Genomic DNA, 22,118 nt, shown 5'->3' on the forward strand with positions numbered 1-22,118 from the left:
CTAATTAGGCATTATCAGTATACATTTTGAATCTTAATCTTAAAATAATCTTAATAATCTTTAATCTTATACCTAGTAATACTTAATAGTTAAACTTATACCTAATCATAACCTATGTTATCTATAACATTTTACGACGAACTTTTTTAGACGCGAAATCGTCGATTATATCATCATAATTTATACTTCGAAGCATCTCAGATTCTATGTGTAGTATTGATGTCGCGTTTAATCTATCTGACTCCAAAGTTGAACGAAGATGCGATTTTACTCTTTTCAATGCTGAAAACGACCGCTCTGCTGTACAATTTGTTGCAAACGTGCACAAATACATACGTAACGCTGTTGTGACGTTCGGATAAATATCTATTAAATCATTTGTATACAACATCTTACAAAGTTCTTGGGCGTTTCTTTTTTTATCAGATTTAAAAAAAAGATGATCACGCAAATGAAGACATTCATTTGTAAATGATTCTTCAATATCATTAGGATATTGTTCTATTAGTGCCCTAGTTTTTTCAGAAATTATTTCCTCGTCAAAACTACAAATATTTGTAAGAAAATCAAACTTGACACATAAATTTTTATATGAACTGCCTCGCCTTACGAGTTCAGCATTCAATTTATCCAATATAACGAAGAATACATTTATTCTGAAATCTTCCTTGCCTGTTTCTGTGATCACTTCATTCATTGTTTCGTCGAATTGACGTTTTCTCTTAACAGTTCTCCGCTTGTCTTTTTTGTACTGCATTTCACCGCATATTTGTATAGCTTTTCCTTCATATTCTTCAAAATTATTTCTAATTCTAGATATGTACTGCTCTAAGGATCCATATAATTCAACAATCATTCCTAACTCAATATTAACTGATTGAAGTTTTTTATTAACTATATGAAACCTTTCTAATACTTCATTCCAAAAAACAGTCATAAAGCACATTTCTATAGTATTAAAAGGTTTCAAAAGAACTGAAGCGTCAAATTTTGTTACAGGTTTTTCATTGGCATCGTCAATAATAGCCTGTAAAGCGTTTTTAATTTCACTCCAAGAAGTACATAAAGATTTACCCGCTTCGTATCTTGCTGACCATCGGGTTTGAGACAAACTTTTTACACACTTAGACTTTTTTAAATAAAATAGTAAAATTTCCCAACGATGGGTAGATGCTGTGAAAAAGTTATATAATTCTTGTAGATATCTAAAATATGTTGTAATATGCACTCCCGACAATGACGAACAATAAACTGAAATGAATTGTGGTCGTGTGCGATGTGGATACACAATATCTTTAGCCAATTTCTATATATATTATATTTTTATCGTAATTACTTTTAGGAACAACTTATATTATTATATACCTAGGTAGGTATCTTATCTTTATAGCTCACATTACGAGAAAATTGATTTCGGGTTAGTGACATTTCAGTTTCATGCGCCCGTATATTTTACATACAGATATCTAAAAAAAAATCATATAAATATTTCATGCATTCATATGATTCTTTTTTTATTTCTTACAAAATTTGCCGCCCCAAAAAATTTGCCGCCCTAGGCCCGGGCCTCACGGGCCTAGGCGTAAATACGGCCCTGGGTGTGTAAGGATGTGGTTATAAATGGAAGAAGTGCTATGAACGGTGACGGAATATAAAAATGAAAAAAATATCAAACATTTATTTTTTTTAATCATTTATTGAAATTGTTCCTTTAAAATTATATATATATCGCTAATTATGACAATATTAGTAAAAACAATATCAATCCCTTAATGCAACAGAGTGTACAATATTTTTTGTTATCCCATCTTTCGCCAACACAAACAAACTGGATGGTTTGAGAGCACGCCACGTGCTTCGTGTGAAAAATATGACGTGCTCAAATCTAAGCCACAGAAGACATCGTTTGGCCTTGAGACTTATTAATAGTCATTGCAAATGCCAATCTAATTGGAAATTGAAGGCGTTTAAATTGTATTGGCATATCTTTGGATATAATAGGGATTCGCGGTAATAGTATATTTTCACCTCAGAATTTGCCATTTAAAATGATGGCTTTGATAACATTTTTTATTAATTTTTTAATGACTAATCGCGTGCCGTTGCCCAACTGTGGTGGGTTCAAATTACGAAGCAAAATAACCGGAGATTCAACCTTCAGTTGTAAATTATGCGGTGACATGCCTGGTAAATCTAATGAGTTTAAAAACTGTTAGATAATTTACAGCTCAGTAGCATCGCAAACTGTATCAATTAATTTGTATGACACCAAGTGTCCTGGTAACAAATGTTGTATTTTGAGATTCAATTCGTTGATGTCCACATTTTTTGCTTCTAAAATAGCTTTTTCTGCCAGCCACTCATGATTTGTGTATTGTCAGTGTTTCATTGGGAAATATCTGGTCAATGAGAGCATCTTGCGAATCAATGATTGTACAGAAATTGGTCGGTAATTGTATGTATCCCGTTTCACCTGTAGTAACTTTCCCATCACCGATATCTAACAATTGTTTTGAGAATCTTCCACATGCACTTTTTTTTTTTATTGAATCGCAAGTATTGTAATCATTTGCTCTCTATATTAACATACATGTCGACCATGAATTGTTGACCAAGAATTGTTGACCAAGCTCACAACATCGTAGAATAACGTTGTCCTGATCGCATTGAATCATCAACCGATACCTATAATAATCCTTCAAACTAAAATTTTTTTCTGTCTTGGCCCCTGTTGGGGGATCTTGTTGTTTAATATTTATGCAATACCCGCTATTTAATACGAAAAATAAAATTAATACTTTTTAGATAGTTTTTAATAGTTTTTTAATAGTATCATTTAATAATTATTCAATTGCGCAGTTATCGACCGGTTCAAATATTATTAAATTAAACTACGATTTATAAAATAATAGCACTTAGGAGTATAAAAAAAATAGATAAAAACATATTCGCAGACCTACCAAATATACATACAAAATTTCATTAAAATCAGTTAAGCCGTTTTGGAGGAGTATGGTCACAAACACTGTGACACGAGATTTTTATATCATTTTTTTTTTTTATGTAAATTTTATATCTTTGTTTAACCTATGAATATAAAATTAGATTAATAACAATTAATATAGGGAATTTATAGTAATAAATAACTATGAAAAAAGCAATCATACACTGAGATCGAGTAGCTATAAATACATAGTATCTATGTATAGTTGACGTTTTATAATGAATATTCCGTATTAAATAACGGTCTTTATCGCATTTGTATAAATTGATAAAAAATATAATGGAATATATGTTGCTTGAATTGTAAAACTCAAGTCATTATTACCTATTAATATTTTGAATAGAAGAAATAAAGGAAGTTTAACATGTATGTATATAAAATATAGTTTTGGTCAGTGACAATTTTGTTTTTTCGTCGATTGTGGCAACCTAGAAAAACCACTAGTCGATCACAAGTCTATAAAAATTGGCCACTCCTGGTATATGTTTCTTAATTATTTTCATCATGTTATTTTATTTAAATAATCCAATTAACGTTTTGTAATGAATCAAAAATAAAGTGAACACTGAGATATATATTGCATTACCTTATAATATAGTGAAGACCGAAGTGTTACAGTAAACTTTTAATTTAGTAATTGAAATCTCATAGTAAATATAGGAAATTGAGATTAAGCCTGCGATGCCATACCCTAATTTCTATAAATATTATAATTTATATTTAACTATGAATGAAGAGAGTGGGGTGATTTCAACTATGAAACACACAGGACCTAATATTGTAGAAAATATATAACTATTATACTATATATTTACTTTAAGTATTTATTATTTTTTTTATAGATAAATGCAATATTTTTAAACATATTAACATATGATTTACACAGCGTGAATTGAATATTATATTATTATTTATGATATTTCTTACTTTTCTTTGCAAATTGCTTTGTCCTTTGAGTATTCAATAACCTATATAACATTGGTTGGTAGCTATAAATTGCGTTATTAATATTTGGACAACATTAGATTTTAATTTAGAAGAGTATTATACAATTTTTTATAAAAATAATATAACATGATATTTGTAATAACCTATTATTTATTTTATAAATACTAAACTATTAAAATAAAATAAACTGTTATATACGTGTATTATATTATAGTTTATATTATAACTGTTGTATAAAATAGTGAATGTGTCGATTTTACAGAAAATAATTTTCATAAATAACTATCTTCATTTTAATATTCATTTACTTATTTTTGGTAATTTTATATTTTACTTTCAAAAATGTATATAAACTTATTTGAATAAAGATTGTTGACATTTAAATAACTTTAGATTTTTAAGTATACTAAGTGCAATAATAAAAATAAATGGAAAAATGAATATAATGTTTATTAGATGATCATACTTTCAACAATAGACATACTCTTTAATAACAATATAATAGTTCGCCGTATAACTAAGTTAATTATTAATATTGAGATCAAAAATTATTGTTACAGATTTAACCAGTCATAAAACCTCCGTCCACATACAAATTCAGACCATTAACCATTCGTGAGTAGTCACTCAATAGAAACATAACTGCATCCGCAATATCGTTAGGTTCTGTAAAACACAATACATATGTATAAGTTTTTTTTATGTAAATGTATTAGTCTTCAAGTATATTTTGTGTTATAATTTAATAAAATATCTATAAACTATATTACAAACCTGCGAATTTTCCCAATGGTATTTTTTGTAATATTGGACCAGATTTTGCAGGATCACTCCATGCTTTTTTCCCCATTCTAGTCATCACAACAGTTGGATTTACATTGTTTGTTCTTATGCCAAGTGGTCCCAATTCGATTGCCATGCTTCTTGTAATCTGGTTTACAGCTCCTTTAGATGCACAATATGATACGTGGTCCGGAATTGCTTTCTAAAATTGAGTTTAAATTATATACCATTTATAATATAACAATACACACATATCTATTTTATAGAATATTATTTCAAAAATTATTTGAAAGATTATTTTTTAAAAGTTCTAATATGTTCACTCATTCACTATTGAGATTGAATCCTCTAATTTGAAGATTAAACATGGCACGTTTTTATCTTTAATATTAGAATATAATTAAAAATATGTTTATGCCTTAAATATAAATATATATATATGAATAATAACTTCTGATATAGTAGATGAAACATTAACTATTGCTCCTTGAATTTTAGCAGCAATCATATTTTTGACCACTGCTTGACTTATTCTCACGACTCCTCTAGCATTTATGTTCAAAGTACTAAAAATAAGAATAAAAAATTTTGGTATATAATTTTAATATAATTATCTAAATCAAAAATAATTATTTTATTCTTAATCGTTTAACGACAAGGTATCAATTTTGTATTATAAATATATAAATATTAATATTTGGAATTAACTTTGATACCAATTGTCGAATTATATAGCTGAGTTAAGCGAATTTTATAAATTTAGGTTTATGTTGTATATTATTAATATTATGAAACAATTAATTGTTATAGAAAATATCATAACTGTGAATTATTGGTGTAAAACTTCAATACTCATTAACTAGTATGTCTACAACCGTATGGTATATAAATATTTTTAAATTATTAATCATAATTTCTATAAATAAGAAATATAAAATAAATTAATATTAACATACTCATCCCATCCGTGTTGTGTTGTATTAAGAAAAGATTCGATGTGTGCTACTCCTGCATTGTTTACTAATCCATGGACAGGTCCCATTTCTAAGACTTTCGAATACGCTGAGTCCCATTCACCTACGTCCACGGTCACTTTAATCAATTTTTTATTATCAGAACTTGGTAATGTATCCACATCTCTTCCAATTGCAAATACATGCGCATCCAATGCTATTAATCGTCCGACGATAACTTTACCTATTCCTAATTATTAAAAATATATGTTAATTAGTTTACACATTTTATAAACATAATAAATAATGCTTCGAAATTGTAAATCGTACTCATTTTTTACATTTAAGACATCTAATAAATGTTTTTTACTGAGTAATTGACATATATGGTATTACTCAGTCAAAATGTTATAAATAAATGTTCAGGTTATGATTTGTATTTAAAAAAATTAACTAATATATAATAATACGAATGATAATTACCGCTATATTGTATAATGATTGATCCATAAAAATCTTTGTATATTGATTGAATAAATAGGATAATTATTATAAGTTGTAGTATGGTAGTAAATTATATTAATATTTAGGTTCCCGCGTAGCATTAAATAAATATAATACTAAATTTGGGTACATTTTTGGAGGACTATATGATTAAATATATTAAATATATAAATGGTAGTAGCATAAATATTTCATATTTCTCTTAGCCACAAAACAGAAATTAATTGTTGATACTCGATACATAAATATATAAACTATTTTGAATGTTATAGTCCTTAAAGTTGGTAACTGAATTATTAAGATTTTGTAAAAATTATAAGAGTAAAATATGATGTATGATTTTTATTATCGTTGTATATCATTGGCGTGTCTACGGGGGTAGCAGGGTGGGCACCAGCCTCCTCAGCGACGTTCTTGGCCTCTTGGCTTATAATAGTGAAACCACGGAGATATATATATATATAATATCTATATCCGTGGCTGAAACAGTAACAATAGGTAATTTTAAGTAGAAGGTAAATTTAAATTTTAAATTTATTGAATTTTATTATTTGTAATATTTTAATGAACAACTGTTTATTGTGTAATAACTGTAGATAATAAGATGTGTAGAGAAGGTTGATGTATACTTGATAAAATATTTATAAAAAATAAGTAAGTAGTACAATAGTTAATAGGCCTCATTTATAAGTTCATTGTTTTAATAGCAGAGGAAACCAATTTTAAGATTAGAAAAATCTTTGATTTGGCGGGACGAAAAAAATTCTAGCTGCTATATACTTTCCATACAACAAAAATAAGTCACAAATATAAATATAGATTATAGATCGCTATAGTAAGTAAAGAATTTAAATTTTATAACTGGCCTCTGGACACGCCTATGTTGTATATGCTAGATAAGTTTGAATATGGGTTAAGTAATGTTTGAAGCGAAATGTTGTTACTCTGTCTTTGCAAAATATTTGATTATTTAGGTAACATGTATTTTTTCGTACATTTTTGTAAGTTAAAATATAAATGTATATATATTTTTTTTCTTTATATATATATATATATATATGGTTCGAGTATAATGTAATGAAAATGATATAGCCACACTGTCACACTATATGTTGACAAGAAAAAAATCTTAAATTACTTTTGAATTTTACCTTGATAATTTATGGATTAAATTTTGTATATTGAGTTATATTTTAGATCTTATATTTAAAAATAATAACTTAAAATATTATTTTGAAATGAATTTCAGTCAATTAGGTTACAACATAAAATGGTTTATGTAAGTCTTGCGGTTTATTAATTTATAATAATTGAAAATTGAATGTTCGTGCATAGTTGTTTAAAGAATTAAAACAGCCATTGAAACAGTGAAAAAAAAAAATTATTCTATATTTTACGTATAGTAATATTTTTAGTGTTGTAGTGAAGGATTTTGGCGAGAGAGTTAAAAGTAAAGTTATAGACATAAATAATCAAAAAACTTTAACGATAGAACAAATTAGATTATATTTTTTACTCTAAAAAATGGTAATTGTGTCTTCAGCTGTTATTCAATTTAACATTAAAAGCATACTCACCCATGACTCAAATCATTGAATTAAAATTATATTATATAGTATATGCAATTTACTTATAACACCAATAAATATATTATATATAAAAAGAAAATATTGTAAATTAATCAACTAAATATATTACTAAGTAGCAGGCAGTATAACACATTTTTGGATTAAATTATAATCACAAATCATACTTTGATACGTTTATTAAGAATAAATACATACACAGTACACATATATCTACGTATGTATATATTGAATAAAATATATATGTTTGTGAGTATACTATAATTTGTAATTTTGCATTGTTAGCTTATTATTTATAAGTATTTAATAATCACGATTACACAAAAATTAATTTAATTTGTTGGGATTATTTTATAAACCCACTAATATGATAATTCAAAATATGTGTGAATGAATTAATTTTGAAATTCATGACAATAAGTGAACAAAAAATATGCTAAGAATTGTTAATTACTTGATCCGATTTTATAACGTTTACAACTTATATGTTAACAACATCCTTTTGCAAAAAAAAAAGTTTATCTCAAACACTTGGTCATATCAAATAAATGTGTTTTAGCTACACAAGTACTTCTTATTACATAATATAGTTTTTGGGGTCAAATATTTTTACAACCCTTATTTGACTTTATTAAAATCATTAACTTTTTTGTTTCATTCGACTATTTGATAATAAATTATAAATGTTATAACTAATAACAATAATAGAAATTATTGAATATTATATACACCCAAAAATTATATATATATATGTTCTATTATAAGTACATAATATAATTAAGTTATAAATAGGTTAATAGGTAATTTATATTTACCACCACTGGCTCCTGTAACTATAAAACGTTTGTCTTTGAAATATTCTTCCATACTAGCACGTTGTTGAACTATACTCCTAGATAGAGTCATCACAATGGACTGGTTGTTTAATTTTGTAGATAATTTGAAAATTGACCCAAACATTATACTGGCTATTTTTTATTTTCTAAAAACTAAAACATACCATACTTAATAATCAGAAAAATATTAATAAAATATTTTTTGAAAACAATTTGAGGTATTATATTATGTATAAGTAGTTGCTACTAAATACATTTAAACGAATAATTTGATTAATATTTTAGATAAATATATTGTATTCAAAGGTTCTAGATCTTGCGACAGTTGGAGTCTTACTTAGTTATCATTTGCAATCCGTCATATTTTTATTAGATAAATAATACAATAAGTCAAAAGCTATTTTATTTTGTGATTTTAATATTCACATGTGAAATGGTTTGTTTGTTATTCCGTTTTTTTATTATCTAAGTAGGTGTATAGTATTTTTAACATAAGAACGCTGGTCCGATTCCTTATTCTGATTGTTAGTTATCGTTATACTAATAGCTGGCGTAATTTTTTGTAAAAAGTTGAACATTACCTATTCTGTAAACGAAAAACCAACGAGACGTTGTGCCGGAACGGCAAATCGAGGTTATACGATTGACACCTGCGTCGTTAGATCCATCGCAAAATATAGTATTATAAAGGGTTTATTATTAAAATAAATACTATACCGTGAATTTCAGAATTATCGATTTGTCATCCACGATGTTCAAATGATTGTAGAGTATTTAGCGCTTCTTGTGCAGGTCGAAACTGTGAGATGTACAGAAAAATGTTTTAATAATTATAATGAGGGATGTGCGCACCGTGTAGACGACGATATAACAATGGCCACTGGATGGTCATTCGCCGGGTGGTAAGGGGCCGTGAATGAACAAAGACCAAAGACGTGTTGGGAATGTTGAGGGTAGGGTGTATTATCAACCGATCACCCCGCTAACTGTACGCGATGCATCACCCATCTCAATGTAGTTTACCGACCATTATATAACCACGAGTTGGTCACGTATAATGTTATTGTTACCTTGTATTACCTTATATTAACGTACAAACCGAAATGTTATGGACTAGAGTCTAAATTTATAGTAGGCTTAATAGTTTTAGATTAAGCCTGCATTAGGTATCTAATTTCTATATATTTTATTTATTTATAATTTATAACGAATGAAATTAGCGAGTTCAACCATATAAGAAAAATATGGCTTAAAAATAGAGATTGTGTCGACTGTTACGATATGATATTTACCTAATTAATATACCATATTAAATGTAATACCTTTACATACATTAACACGTATGGTTTACGATTAATATACCGAACATTTAATTATTCCATATACTACTTGATTATTGTTAGTTATATTCCATACCTTTGTTTTGTAAATATATGTGCCTTCAGTTTTCTGTATGTCTTGAAGATGAAAATCAACAGAGGGTATAAGTACGTTTAATTAAGTAGACTGGATAGTTATATTCGAATTGAATATCTGATAAACGTTAGTTAAATAAATGTCGCATGCATAAAATATATGATCTTATATAGTATTTTGGAGTGTGATTGGCGATGCAATCGTTTATTAATTGTTATTATAAAGTTCAATTGTGCGTAGTACTAATAAATTTAATAATATGTTATTGTTCTTTTAGAATTAATAATTTAAAAATTTAATATTTTTTTCATTAAAACAATATATTTTTGCTATCTGTATTTTAGTGTAAATATTCTAAATCTATTATTGAGTGTAATAGTGCAATATGATACAAATTTGTTAATGATTATGCAATATGATGCATATCATTATAGATTTGAATAATTATAATAATCTTTCGATTTTCAATCATGTATTGCACGTTTACGTAGAATTGTTATTGGTAATTTAAGAATTATAACATTTATTTTATTTTATTTATTTATTTTTATTATAACAATTATAACATTTTATCAATATGAATTATTTATATGGTATAAAATGGGTAATAATTTCTTATAAATACAAACCACACACCATTAATTGTGTAGCCTTGCATCAATTGATAATATAATACTTTGTACTGTAATAATAATTATAGAAATCGTTAACCAAGGCGCGTCACACATTGTCTCTGTCATTTCCATAAAAAAAAAAAAAATAATTATTCTTTATTGGTAAATCCTGATTTTAAAAATATAAATTGTGCTCATGAGACATTTAATTATTTAGATTAAAATTACTATCCAATACATTTATAATATTTTTAATTTTTAGTTACATTGCCAATTTTTGTAGAAACAGCAGAAAGAAGTTTGTCATCTTTAAAGCTACTTAAAACTTGGTTAAGGGCAAGAATAAGTTATAAAAGTCTGACAGTGTTGGCTCTTATGTTTGTCCATAAGTAAATAAATATTGACAATGAAAATAGCATTTAAATATAATTAACAGATTTTTTTAAAGATAAACAACGAAAAGTTAACTTTGTAATAAAGCTAAAATTTCTAAAGCTATAATTTACAATACATATATCCTATTTATATAGGTACATAGTATATATGAAATATACTATAATAATTACATAAGTATCTTAAAATTCGTTTATTGCTCATGCGTTATTATTATAATAATAATCGGGAAGAAAACGTTTTGGGACTCGTAAAACAGTAAGTTAATAATATTATCATATCACTAGTAGCGGCAGGGGGTGACCGTGTTATAACACAAATAATAATAATATACCAATTTTGTCTGAAACTAAAACCATAACGGCGAATGCGACATGTACATATATACATATTCGGCGAGCGAACGAATATAAAGATGATTTTGATAGGGTTGGTGGTGTAGGTTGATAATTAGTCGAGTGCACGTTTTAGCAGGTATACACGTAACGCATGGATATGTGTGTGTGTGTGTGTTCATGTATATATTATAGTATATGTGTTTGTGAGTATTTAAGAGCATGCTGCGAGTGTATATATTTAAGTTCTTATGTATTCATGATTGCGTGTGTGTGTGTGTGTGTGTGTGTAGAGGTATATTTTGTAAAAATAGGAGTTATATTTTGATCCACGTGTGACTATCTGTTTGAGATGTAGCTTACGTGCGGTAGGTACGCTCTCTCTTGGCGCAAACCTTCTGGTTATGGTGCCGCGAATGAAACCACATCAGTTGTAACGTACACTGCTGGTTCCAAATTCCGTCCCGGATCATCTGCAGGGTGAAAATTGGAGCCCGAATTCTGTCCCAGGGGTGGAGCGACCACGTCTGAGTTCCGTGTCCTCTACACAGTACCGCAAAAATCTTGTGTATTGATTATTATAATAAAACTCCGAACTGTCGATTTCGTATCACCTACTCGTAATAGTTATGTTATCAGTCTTCATTGGATATTCATAAATATTTAACGCTATTCGTTAAATCGCTGTAATTCAACCAATTTTAGACAAATAAAATTTTAGATAAAGTCGATTAAACCATTAAAATTCTTAAAAATTTGTGCTCAAAAGTGAGGGTTGTTATTTAAGAAAAAAAAAGTAGCATTGCGCATGCCCGAGTGTAATGAACAAATTTAACTTCAGAAACCATAAAAATGTGTATTATTAAATATAATATTCATCTAAAAAAAAACAGGAATTTAAATTGCATTGAGTGTATCCAATTAGCATTTACATATCGTACATAAAAATACTATACACCCAGTGGCGTAATTTGGAAGGCAGGATAATAATGCATTAGTGGGCCGGATATGGGCCACAAACCCGCTTGAAATTAATTTTTCAAATTATTTACTTCTTCATATTATATTATGAATTATTCTATTTTTCAATGGGTATTTCACTAATATAATATTTTATTTGTGTAATTGTTAGCGAGCGGATTTTTTTTTTCAGTTATAATATGAGCCGAAGAAAACTTTTGCCCCCTCCATTCTCAAAAACTAAAATTACACCACTGTATATGTCTACATAGATAATAGGAAACGGAATCACAAATAAACGAATTTCACGTGTAAAAATGAAAATCACAGAATAAAATAGGTTTAGACTAAGTGAATTATTTACAGGGTGTAAAATGGCAAAAAAGAACAGGGGGACTTTATTTCTCAGTGTTGTTCCATATAGTTCCATAAAATTAGTAGGTAATTAGTTATAAATAAGTGTATATATTATGAGGAGTTGTTAGTGAATAATTTCCTCCACAAATTATTTGTGGGCTGTAAAAATGTATAAGCTTGTAAATTACTTTTTTTTTAATTACATATTGTGAATATCTTTTAATAAAATAAAAATAATTACAAAACCTATATAAAATTATATTGATGCTTCAGTTCAAGACTGCAATAACTCAAATTATGAAACTACTGGTTCTAGAATGAAATAAACGATCTCTAGAGGTGAATAATGCAACTAAAAGTTATTGCGTTATAGAATCGAAATCGTCTTAATTTTGCAAATAATATCACGTAGATAACTGAATATTCTGAATATTTTTGAGTTATTGCTGTCTTGAACTGAGGCGTCGATATCTCAATAATAGTTTTTTTGAGTTATTGCAGTCTTAAACTGAGACGACGATATAACGTACAATATAAGTTACAGCTGTACAGCAACAGCAGTATAAAAGTAATATAATATTAATCTTGGAAAGGGCTCAAAATAAGCATTACACACTTTGTTTTGTAGTGCCGGAATGGTAATCGGTGGTAGTTACTCTACCCTTGGGACGGATTTTCAGAAATTTTCAGCACCCCTGGACGGAATTCGGCTACTGCCATGTACATCAACCACATTAACTGTGCGCATTGCACAGCGAGTATACAACTAAAGATGTTGTACGAGCGAATGTATTAGTGGCATGTGCTGCAGAACGCAGTTTTGTGAGAGTAGTTTTCTAATTAAATTTTTGAATTCATATGGCCATTAGGAATCGTTTAATTTGTGTCACTGTACAGGTTAGTCGGCGAGAAAGACATTGCATTACGATGATTTTCAAAACTCTTTTTCTTTAAAATATTTTCAAAATCCCTTTTTCGTTAAAATATTGATGAAATTAGGTTACTTCTATGAAATCGGTTATCGATAAATCGATAAAATCTAAATTCACCACATTAAAATACTAATATGCAATAAAATTTCGTAGGAAAATAGAAAATAATAAATAAATAAAATGAATAAAATATAAGATTAAAATAATATGATTGAATACGTAGCTTTTCATTATAAGAAATTATAATGGTTAGATTATATTTATTTTGATTTAATTGTTAGGAATTTTTAAACAAATACTCGATTTTCACAAATAAGAGGCCAACAATAATTACATAATAAAGTAATATACACAGTGAAGAGTATAATATATGCTTTATATGGAATATCCGGGTTTAATATACTATTGTAATTTGACTCTTAATTTGGAACTTTTGCTTTGTGAATATTAATACGCAAGTCATTAAATTAAAGAGCCATATTCCACGTTGTTAATTTTCATTGTTCAGTTTGCACTTTCCATTGTACTTTTTATTTCAGAGATAAATAGAACTGAAAAATTGAAAAAAAAACTCTTCTCAAAATGTGTCTAAAAACGTCACTTCAATAGAATTATAATTTAATGTTAAATTAATAAATTAAATAAAATTTTTAATATATTTGGATACTAAAGCAATTTAATTTTTTCATTTATATAAAGGTTAGTTTATTTTTCGGTGCCCCGAATAATTGATTTAAATTATTTATGGTTTAATTAATCACGATAATAACTGTATTGCATATAGTATCATTGCGGTTGTTCTTTTACCGATTAATCGGTTTATTTTATACGTGTACATTGGCATGTTTGCTAGGAAACGTAAATACATTTAAAGACTTATTTTTACGCAACGATAACGAACAACTTTCTTTGCCGAACTATTGTTATCACTAAAGGAAAAAATTAATTTAATTTGTAAAATATATTTTGCAAAACAAATCTTTGAACTATATACGTCTGCCAAACACGTTATCTTTCATTATATTTCTCTTTTTAAAAATACACAAAAGGTTATAATTATAATAATTATTATTTTCAACAAGATAGCTATAGACATTTAAATGATATTTTATTCCGTAAAACAATATTTGATATCATTAATATTTGGAATTGTTTTGATAATCAGTTGTTCTTAGATATATTATAAAGGCTCCAGTTTGTTTCAACGTCCAGTATTTGAAAATATATGCTGAACAGGGCCCGTTCCGCATAAGAACGGTCAAGATTTTGATGTAATTTTGTATGCATATACCCGTACAGTATTCTTCGTCGTTTTTTCGCCGGTTTTGTGATTTTTCAAAAACTATCCACTGCTTAAAAATTCGAAAAACGACCTATCCGAATAGGTGCAATATATATGTGTTTTATTTATTATTCATTTACAACGGCCACGAGATTTTTTTCTTACAATTTTACTTCCTCGAGAGGAATGAAAGAGAGGGAGAAGGTATATCCAAAAATGGACGTAAAACCAATAGCTCCTTCGCTCCGATCAGAATCTTCAAGTAGCCAAACACAATATATTTATTTGACGTGGCGCAAGCGGCTTACCTATTTAGTACTCATTTCGTCTGACCAACAATTCAGACGGATGCTGACATACATAATGATGATGGTTTTCATTACGACATTGGGCGATCCAATGATTAAGTAATACATCGCATGTCACTAGGAGATATAGATCCCATTCAGATTGCTCGTGTGCTTAATTTTTTTTTATTGAAAATGGAATTTATAGTGATAAAAATGAAGTATTTTAATCGAAACTAATAGTGATATATGTTTGGACTGAATGTCGGAATTACAGAGGAAACTTACCCAATAGTTACATATGGTATTATTATTTAGTTTTGAGTAAGTATTGCAAAAAGTAAGTATAAAAAAAATTAAATAATTCCTCCATTTTACATTAAAAATTACTGATGTTCATATTATGTCTTATTCATGACAGATAATATTTCATTATTGTTAAAAATATATCTTAGAATGATTTCCGAAAATATTTTTTTTCAATTTCATTACACAATTATTACATTTCAAATCATGGAGCATCAAATTGGGCAAAACACTGCCATATGATTTATTCCCAAAATGTATACCAAAATTAAACATGAATATTTAACAAGCTTTAGAGTTTATTTATTGATGAATATTTAAACCTTTTCAAGTATAATAACAGTACATTATTTAATTAATAATGAAAAACAAATATATCAACCGTTATCAATAATTTGATATTCAATCATATACTCGTATATCCACTATAAACTTTTACGTTTTATGGAAACACTATTTAATATGACGATTGATGATCATATTTTATACGAATCATACATTATTTATACAATTACAATTAAATATATACAATTATACATTTATGTAAATTACACGAGCTAAAACTATTTATTTATATCGAACGAAAGCTCAATGTAATAATGATTTAAAATTAAACGCCGTAAAAACCTGTGAAACTATTTTCGATGAATTTAGTTTTTATGTAACTAAACAAACTACACATTTATACGTAAACCTTTATAACAAACAAAGTGAAAAAGAAGTACAAAAAATAATTGTAGTATTTTTACTGGAATTAGTCTTCGAAGAAAGCGTTCGATTAGAAAACAGTTCAACAACCCAGAACAATAATAATAAATTGTAGACAGATATTCCTAAAAAACTTTTGTACGATTTTATATCGGCGGCAGTAAAATTTGATGATCGTTTTATCAACGTTGATTTATCATGTTGGCGTTTCGTCGTACACTATGCTGTTTATATCACCCGCACACAAATGTGCACACACACTCACATACGCAAAAAACGTATTCTTACTATATATTCACTTATACAATGTTTACCAATAGTAAGGAGTTACCAAAACCCAGGCTTATGTAGGGCAATTTCCCTATATGTTTTTGTCGTGTTCCTCCCTCTTATTAGCCACATCTTACTAGTTTCAAGGATCTTCAGAAAAACTGTGTGTATGTTTATGTGTGTGTCTGGATTATATTTTATTATTGTTTTTTTCCTTACAACTTCAAAATAACTTTTGCGCCACTGACAGTCGCCTCCTTCCACCACGTTTGACAAGATGTGAAAAACTTTCTTTTCGGGGGCGAAATACTACTACTCAGATACACCAGTCCGATTTATGAAACGCAGTACTGTTTGTATACACCCGTAAGAATTTCATCTCCTTCGTATATTATGTTACACGTCGCAGCGCATGTATACGTTATAATATCTCACCTTTTTATTTGGATCGCGCGCCGCCGTTGTCTTGTCAGTCCTGCGAGCGGAAACATTATGTGATGTCCGGCGACGATTGGACGACGCGACACGAGCGATCGTGTTCAATTTTTACGAAACGGTATTCATGCGTATAGTTCTACAATCGGGCGGAAAACACATATAATAGCCGTTTACAAATGTCTTGGAAATAAAAAAAGAAAAAAAACCAAAAAAGACGTAATTCTCTTGCCTGCAGTTTATCGTGCTCGTAGATTACTTTTCTGTATTTTTCCTTTTATTTTTAGCCGCGAAAAACTTTGTCAAGGTGAAAAAAAATAGAACGGACGCGAGGTAATGGCGCTATATTTTTTATGTGCATACAACGGCACGCGGCGATGAGGTGGTGCTCCGCGAGTACCCCAGGGAACGATATAACGTCGTTGCTCGCGCCATCGGAAACCAAAGCGCACAAATCGTCTTAAACGCTCCTTTGATTTCGAGTTTTATAATTGAAATTTTTCTTTTCCCGTTCTCTCTCGGTCTGTCTCGGAATATAACTTTTTTTTCTCGATATTTATACCGCACCAACTGCCAATCGGTAGACAATCAATATTATTTCTTCGTTCATATTATTGCGAGTGTCTGCAGTAAGTTGCTGTATTCCAAATGGGTTTGATTATCACTTTGCTCATATGTTTCAATATTTTAATAAATAAAAATAAAATAGATTTTACCTCTTTAGTTATTTTAAAAAAAGTTAAGATTTAAAAAGTAGATACAATCAAGAACAAAAGCACATATGGATTCAATAAAATATTCAACTATTAGAAACACACCAAATTCTCAATTTTTAATTGATAATTGTAATAGTAGTTGAAAATATTGTAATTGATAATAGTAGTTGTCTAAATTCTTAATTTCTTTAAATTAAACGCCAAAAAAATAGGAATTCGAATAGAAATTCTCAAACCATGTGATAACCGCGAATGAACCGATGAAGTTCTCTAATATAAAATAAAAATAAACAAAAATCGTGGATAAATTTGCACAGATATTAATATTTACGATTTTCTCAGATTAATGTTCGATTGGAATGATGTGATAGTGGAAAAATAAAAAAAAACTATAAGTCTGCGTGATACGAAAATGTTTTGGAAGAACATGTAGGTTCATAGTATATAGTCGTTAACCAAGCTATATATATTGGTACTATCTATAGAAACTTATTGTTTAATTTAAATTTCGTTATGTTTGTATTCTAATCTAGTTTTAATGATGTTATGATGTTATGTTATTGCTTTGTTTTTTATTTCATGACGCATGCAAATTAAGAAAAGTTTGTTCGTATTATACTTTTTTGGTTGGTTAGTTTAAAATTTCGAACGACGTGGTGTTTAAAAATAATGCGTTATTACTACTGTAGTAAAATCCAAATAAGAAGAGAAATGTTGGTTATATCTAATTCGTATGTTTTTAGTGAAACGAGATTTACTCACTCCCAAAACTACTAATAAGGTAATTTATAAAAAAAAAATAAAATATAAGATGCAACTTTCAAGCCTCTGGTTTTTTATATAAATTATTTGTTTCTGTAAAATTGTTGCACACGAACTTAATAACGCTTAAGATATTAGCTTTTTTTACCTTTGATAAAATCGTTCGCGACCATAAACTATAATATACGTTGCGTAATTGTAATCGCTTACAATCAGTTTTTTTTTTCATTATACAAACGTTACCGCATACGAATCGTTTCGAATAAAATGGTTTTTTTTTTGTTTATTTATTGATTTAACATATAAAAGATGTATGTGTGAGAGAGAGAGAGAGAGAGAGAGAGAGAGAGAGTTAGAAAAAGAAGTGAATTAACAAAGTCACCAAACTGAAACTTAGTCGGTTGCTGGCATTATCAGAACGTGTGTGCGCGCGCGACAAAAGCGTCGAAAATCATATAATAACTGCAACGATCAACATTGTCGTTACATTAATGACATCATTCCGAGCTAATACGCAACCTTATAGATTTGGATATCTAGAAATAATGCACAAGAAATTTTCAGAAACATTTTTGTAATGTCTACATGACACGTGGGTAATAATACACCGGGTCGGTACTATAACCTACAGACTTGTATAACAACGATTCTGTACGTTATTAATACATATTCGGCGTAGAGGATATAATATAATTTATTTGCGCGTAAATATGAATATATTTATATGCTTGTGTAATGTTGACTGAGTTTAAATAGATTTAATTTAAATTAATTTTAAATTGAAATTCGTTTTAAATAAATAGCCATTCATGTGCGCCCGTATTTTATACCGTTGCAGAGCGTAATTATGTACGGGCGGTACTACAGCTACCCACATCAGTATTTTAAATGGAATATTTATAATTATGTTTCGACGTGGAAAGAAATTATTACCTCTTAACCTCTTAAAATCAAATGATTTCGTAAACATACTGGTGTATAAAGTAGTACCCGAGCGTATATTACTGTAAAATATCCGTGTTGTTCTCTGTGCAAATAGCCAATCGCTGTTTATTAGTATTCATGGAAACTTCAACACGCGTTCGTTTATCCTGCACGTCCTGTAATCGATGGTTCGTTAACCAAAGTCGGATAGTACCTACTACTATGTGTTAATACGAAATTAAAAAATGATGGGACTCACGTCAGTTAAATATTTTGAAATAAATTGCAGTTGTATAGATTTCGTATGGAAAGAAAAGATAGATTCGTGATTTGTTTTTTAAGTAATTTATAATACGGAATTCAAATTTGAGAAGGCACTAAGCCTTCTCAAAGTCGCACTGTCCAGGCATTTTATACCATTTCTTTTCATGTGTTATTATATAGGTCATAGTATTTAGTGGCAAATTTTTAAACATAATTTTAGTTCTCGATTTTATGTAGTGACATCTGGTTCAATGTACTCGTATCGGTATTTTTGACAACATATTTAACAGAATGCGTGAAAAAAAAAAATTTAAGGGGATTATCGATTGCTTTTTGAATAAATATAACAACAGTCTAAAAAAAAAAGTAATCAAATATCATACTAAACTTTAATTATTATCTTATTTTATTGGTCGTTAATTTGTTTGTAAACCAAAATGGGTTATAGATAGAATTCATTGGTTGTGTAAAATGCAGTTTATCAGCGAAGTTAATTTTCTTAATAAATTTAATGAATCGCATATAAAGGTATAAAGGTATATTGCATATAAAAGGTTAGGAATTATAGGATATTGTAAATTAAATAAAAATACCAAAGACAAAAATATAAAAGTTCTTTTTAAAATAAAACAAAAATAAATATAAATTATTGTTTTACGATTTAACGACAGATGGAATGAAAATACATGATTTTATAGTCAGATTTAATTAATTCTACCACCTTTTAAATTTAAAATGTAAATAAATTAGGAAAAAAATCATTAAACCATCATAGTTTTATTTACAATTATTAATTATGTTTTTTTTTTTTTAATAAAGTTTAATAAATATAGTAATTTTTTGTTTTCAAATAATTATCATATCGAAAAATAATTAAATTTGTTTCTTAAATTTACTTAAAATACATCAAACAAAAAAAAAAAAATTATCATTTTATTTTTCATTTTTGTTTAATGAGACAATAAAAGTAAAATATTTTGTTGTTCAACATAAATGAACCGATAATATAAAATAAAAGTTAAACTAAAAACAAACTTTGATAAAATTAAACTTACATTCTTTTAGAGCTTGGATTATAAATTTATTTATTCAGTGGCTTGTATTGGCTGGATAAAACATCAATATCTATACACCAATTATTGATAACAAAACGAACATAAAATCGACATTTTTATAATGATAAAAATAATAATCCATGAGTAATAATTGAGTATAAGATTTCAAATGTACCGGCAGTTATTTATGTACCCACGTTAATAAAATATACATTATATGGAGTGTTTCACAGAGATTTACTATATGATCGTGATGATAATAATGTCATCAGTATTACCTTACTACTTTAAAATAGTAAATCGTCCAGTAAAATTCCGTACAGAGTATACTAATATTACGATTGGTTCATTTAAAATAGATAAACGAATTACATAATATATTTGATATATTATTATTGAACATAATATTGACTATTTAAATTGATTAATATTGATTATTAATTAAGAATAAACATTCCATTTTCTATTAGTACACAACATTGTTAATATAATTGCTGTTTTTCAACATTCCAAGTGGTAAAAAAAAATCTAATTCCCGCGGTTTAATGTTTTAGTTTAAAGTAAAGTAAAAAGTCGGTTGATTTAGTTTTGAATAACAATTAATAATATTCGTTATTATTATTTTGTTAAATTACAAATTAAACGTAGGACAAACAAGGATAATCATTTTCCCTCAAAAAACCGACAGAACTCTACAAAATGTACTGCATACAAATAACTGTAGTGTGTTTTTCAAAGGGTATAACACAATATGTCGAGCTTTTTTTTTTGTTGAAATCTATACACCATTAAAAGAAAAAAATCTTTTGATTTAATATAAAATAAATGTAAGTATGAAATTGAGTATAAATATTTGATAGAAACACTAATTTTTATAGCTCAGCACTAAAATCTGAAAAAAAAATAACGAGTAATATTAACTAAATAAGTGATGCGATATATATAACCATTAAAATGTGTAAATGTTGTATTGATAGCTTGAGTTATATAAATTATTTTTATAAGTACTTAAAGCATAAATCTGAGAAGCATAGTATACATAAAAAAAACATTGAAGTCATTTAAAGCAGTGGTTTTTAATCCTTGTATGTATGATAATTTATGAACAGTATTTTTTCTTTAAATTGTAGTCAAACGCTAATGAAACGTTGGGTTATTTAGCTTGTGTAGAGATAAAAAACATTTAAATTTGTTTTCATATTTTTTAAATAATTAGATGTTTGATAAGTTAATTTTATAAAGATTCGTAAACTTTAAATAAATATACAAATTTATTTGGAAAGAGTAATAATGTTAGTAGCCGTTTAGTTTTACTCAAATTAATAAAATTGTCGATTAGTGAAGTGTGGTTTAGTGTAGTGTTTTTGAATATCGATTCTTTTTTACGTATATTTTTATAATGACAAATAATATAAAATTTACGATGAAATGGCAATGGTATAATTATTGAAATATTGGATCACACAAAAAGTTATTTGTTGATAGGAA

The 22,118-nt window shown here is 27.7% G+C and overlaps 2 protein-coding genes across 3 annotated transcripts; both read right to left on the reverse strand.

Annotated features, from left to right (window-relative positions):
* Nucleotides 1-121: 121 nt before the first annotated feature.
* Nucleotides 122-4,434, reverse strand: LOC112689111. Its single transcript, XM_025562633.1, has 3 exons — nt 4,419-4,434; nt 573-1,173; nt 122-512 (listed from the first exon to the last, which is right to left on the reverse strand). The coding sequence occupies exons 1-3, from the start codon at nt 4,432-4,434 to the stop codon at nt 122-124; spliced, it is 1,008 nt and encodes a 335-aa protein (XP_025418418.1).
* LOC112689138 (L-xylulose reductase-like) lies at nt 4,382-9,546 on the reverse strand. 2 transcript variants are annotated; one of them, XM_025562672.1, is made up of 6 exons: nt 9,332-9,546; nt 8,594-8,767; nt 5,692-5,938; nt 5,187-5,301; nt 4,727-4,937; nt 4,515-4,618 (listed from the first exon to the last, which is right to left on the reverse strand). In XM_025562672.1, the coding sequence occupies exons 2-6, from the start codon at nt 8,736-8,738 to the stop codon at nt 4,515-4,517; spliced, it is 822 nt and encodes a 273-aa protein (XP_025418457.1). In that variant the 5' UTR covers nt 8,739-8,767; nt 9,332-9,546. The 2 variants fall into 2 exon arrangements, with proteins under 2 accessions (XP_025418458.1, XP_025418457.1); XM_025562673.1 differs by lacking the exon at nt 9,332-9,546 and having other exon boundaries at nt 4,382-4,618; nt 8,594-8,738.
* Between the last annotated feature and the right edge of the window lie 12,572 nt (nt 9,547-22,118).

The sequence above is a fragment of the Sipha flava genome, unplaced genomic scaffold (assembly GCF_003268045.1).
Source record: "Sipha flava isolate LNK unplaced genomic scaffold, YSA_version1 42_pilon_pilon, whole genome shotgun sequence".
Lineage (NCBI taxonomy): Eukaryota > Metazoa > Arthropoda > Insecta > Hemiptera > Aphididae > Sipha > Sipha flava.

What these genes read in the sequence shown, in the direction of transcription:
- LOC112689138 (XM_025562673.1), bottom strand. Translation starts at nt 8,738, where the DNA reads ATGTTTGGGTCAATTTTCAAATTATCTACAAAATTAAACAACCAGTCC. An exon ending in ACACAACACGGATGGGATGA is followed by an intron (nt 5,302 to 5,691) that starts GTATGTTAATAT and finishes TCTTATTTTTAG; the next exon opens with TACTTTGAACATAAATGCTA. An exon ending in ACCATTGGGAAAATTCGCAG is followed by an intron (nt 4,619 to 4,726) that starts GTTTGTAATATA and finishes TGTGTTTTACAG; the next exon opens with AACCTAACGATATTGCGGAT.
- LOC112689111 (XM_025562633.1), bottom strand. An exon ending in TATAAAAATTTATGTGTCAA is followed by an intron (nt 513 to 572) that starts GTTTGATTTTCT and finishes TGAAAAAACTAG; the next exon opens with GGCACTAATAGAACAATATC.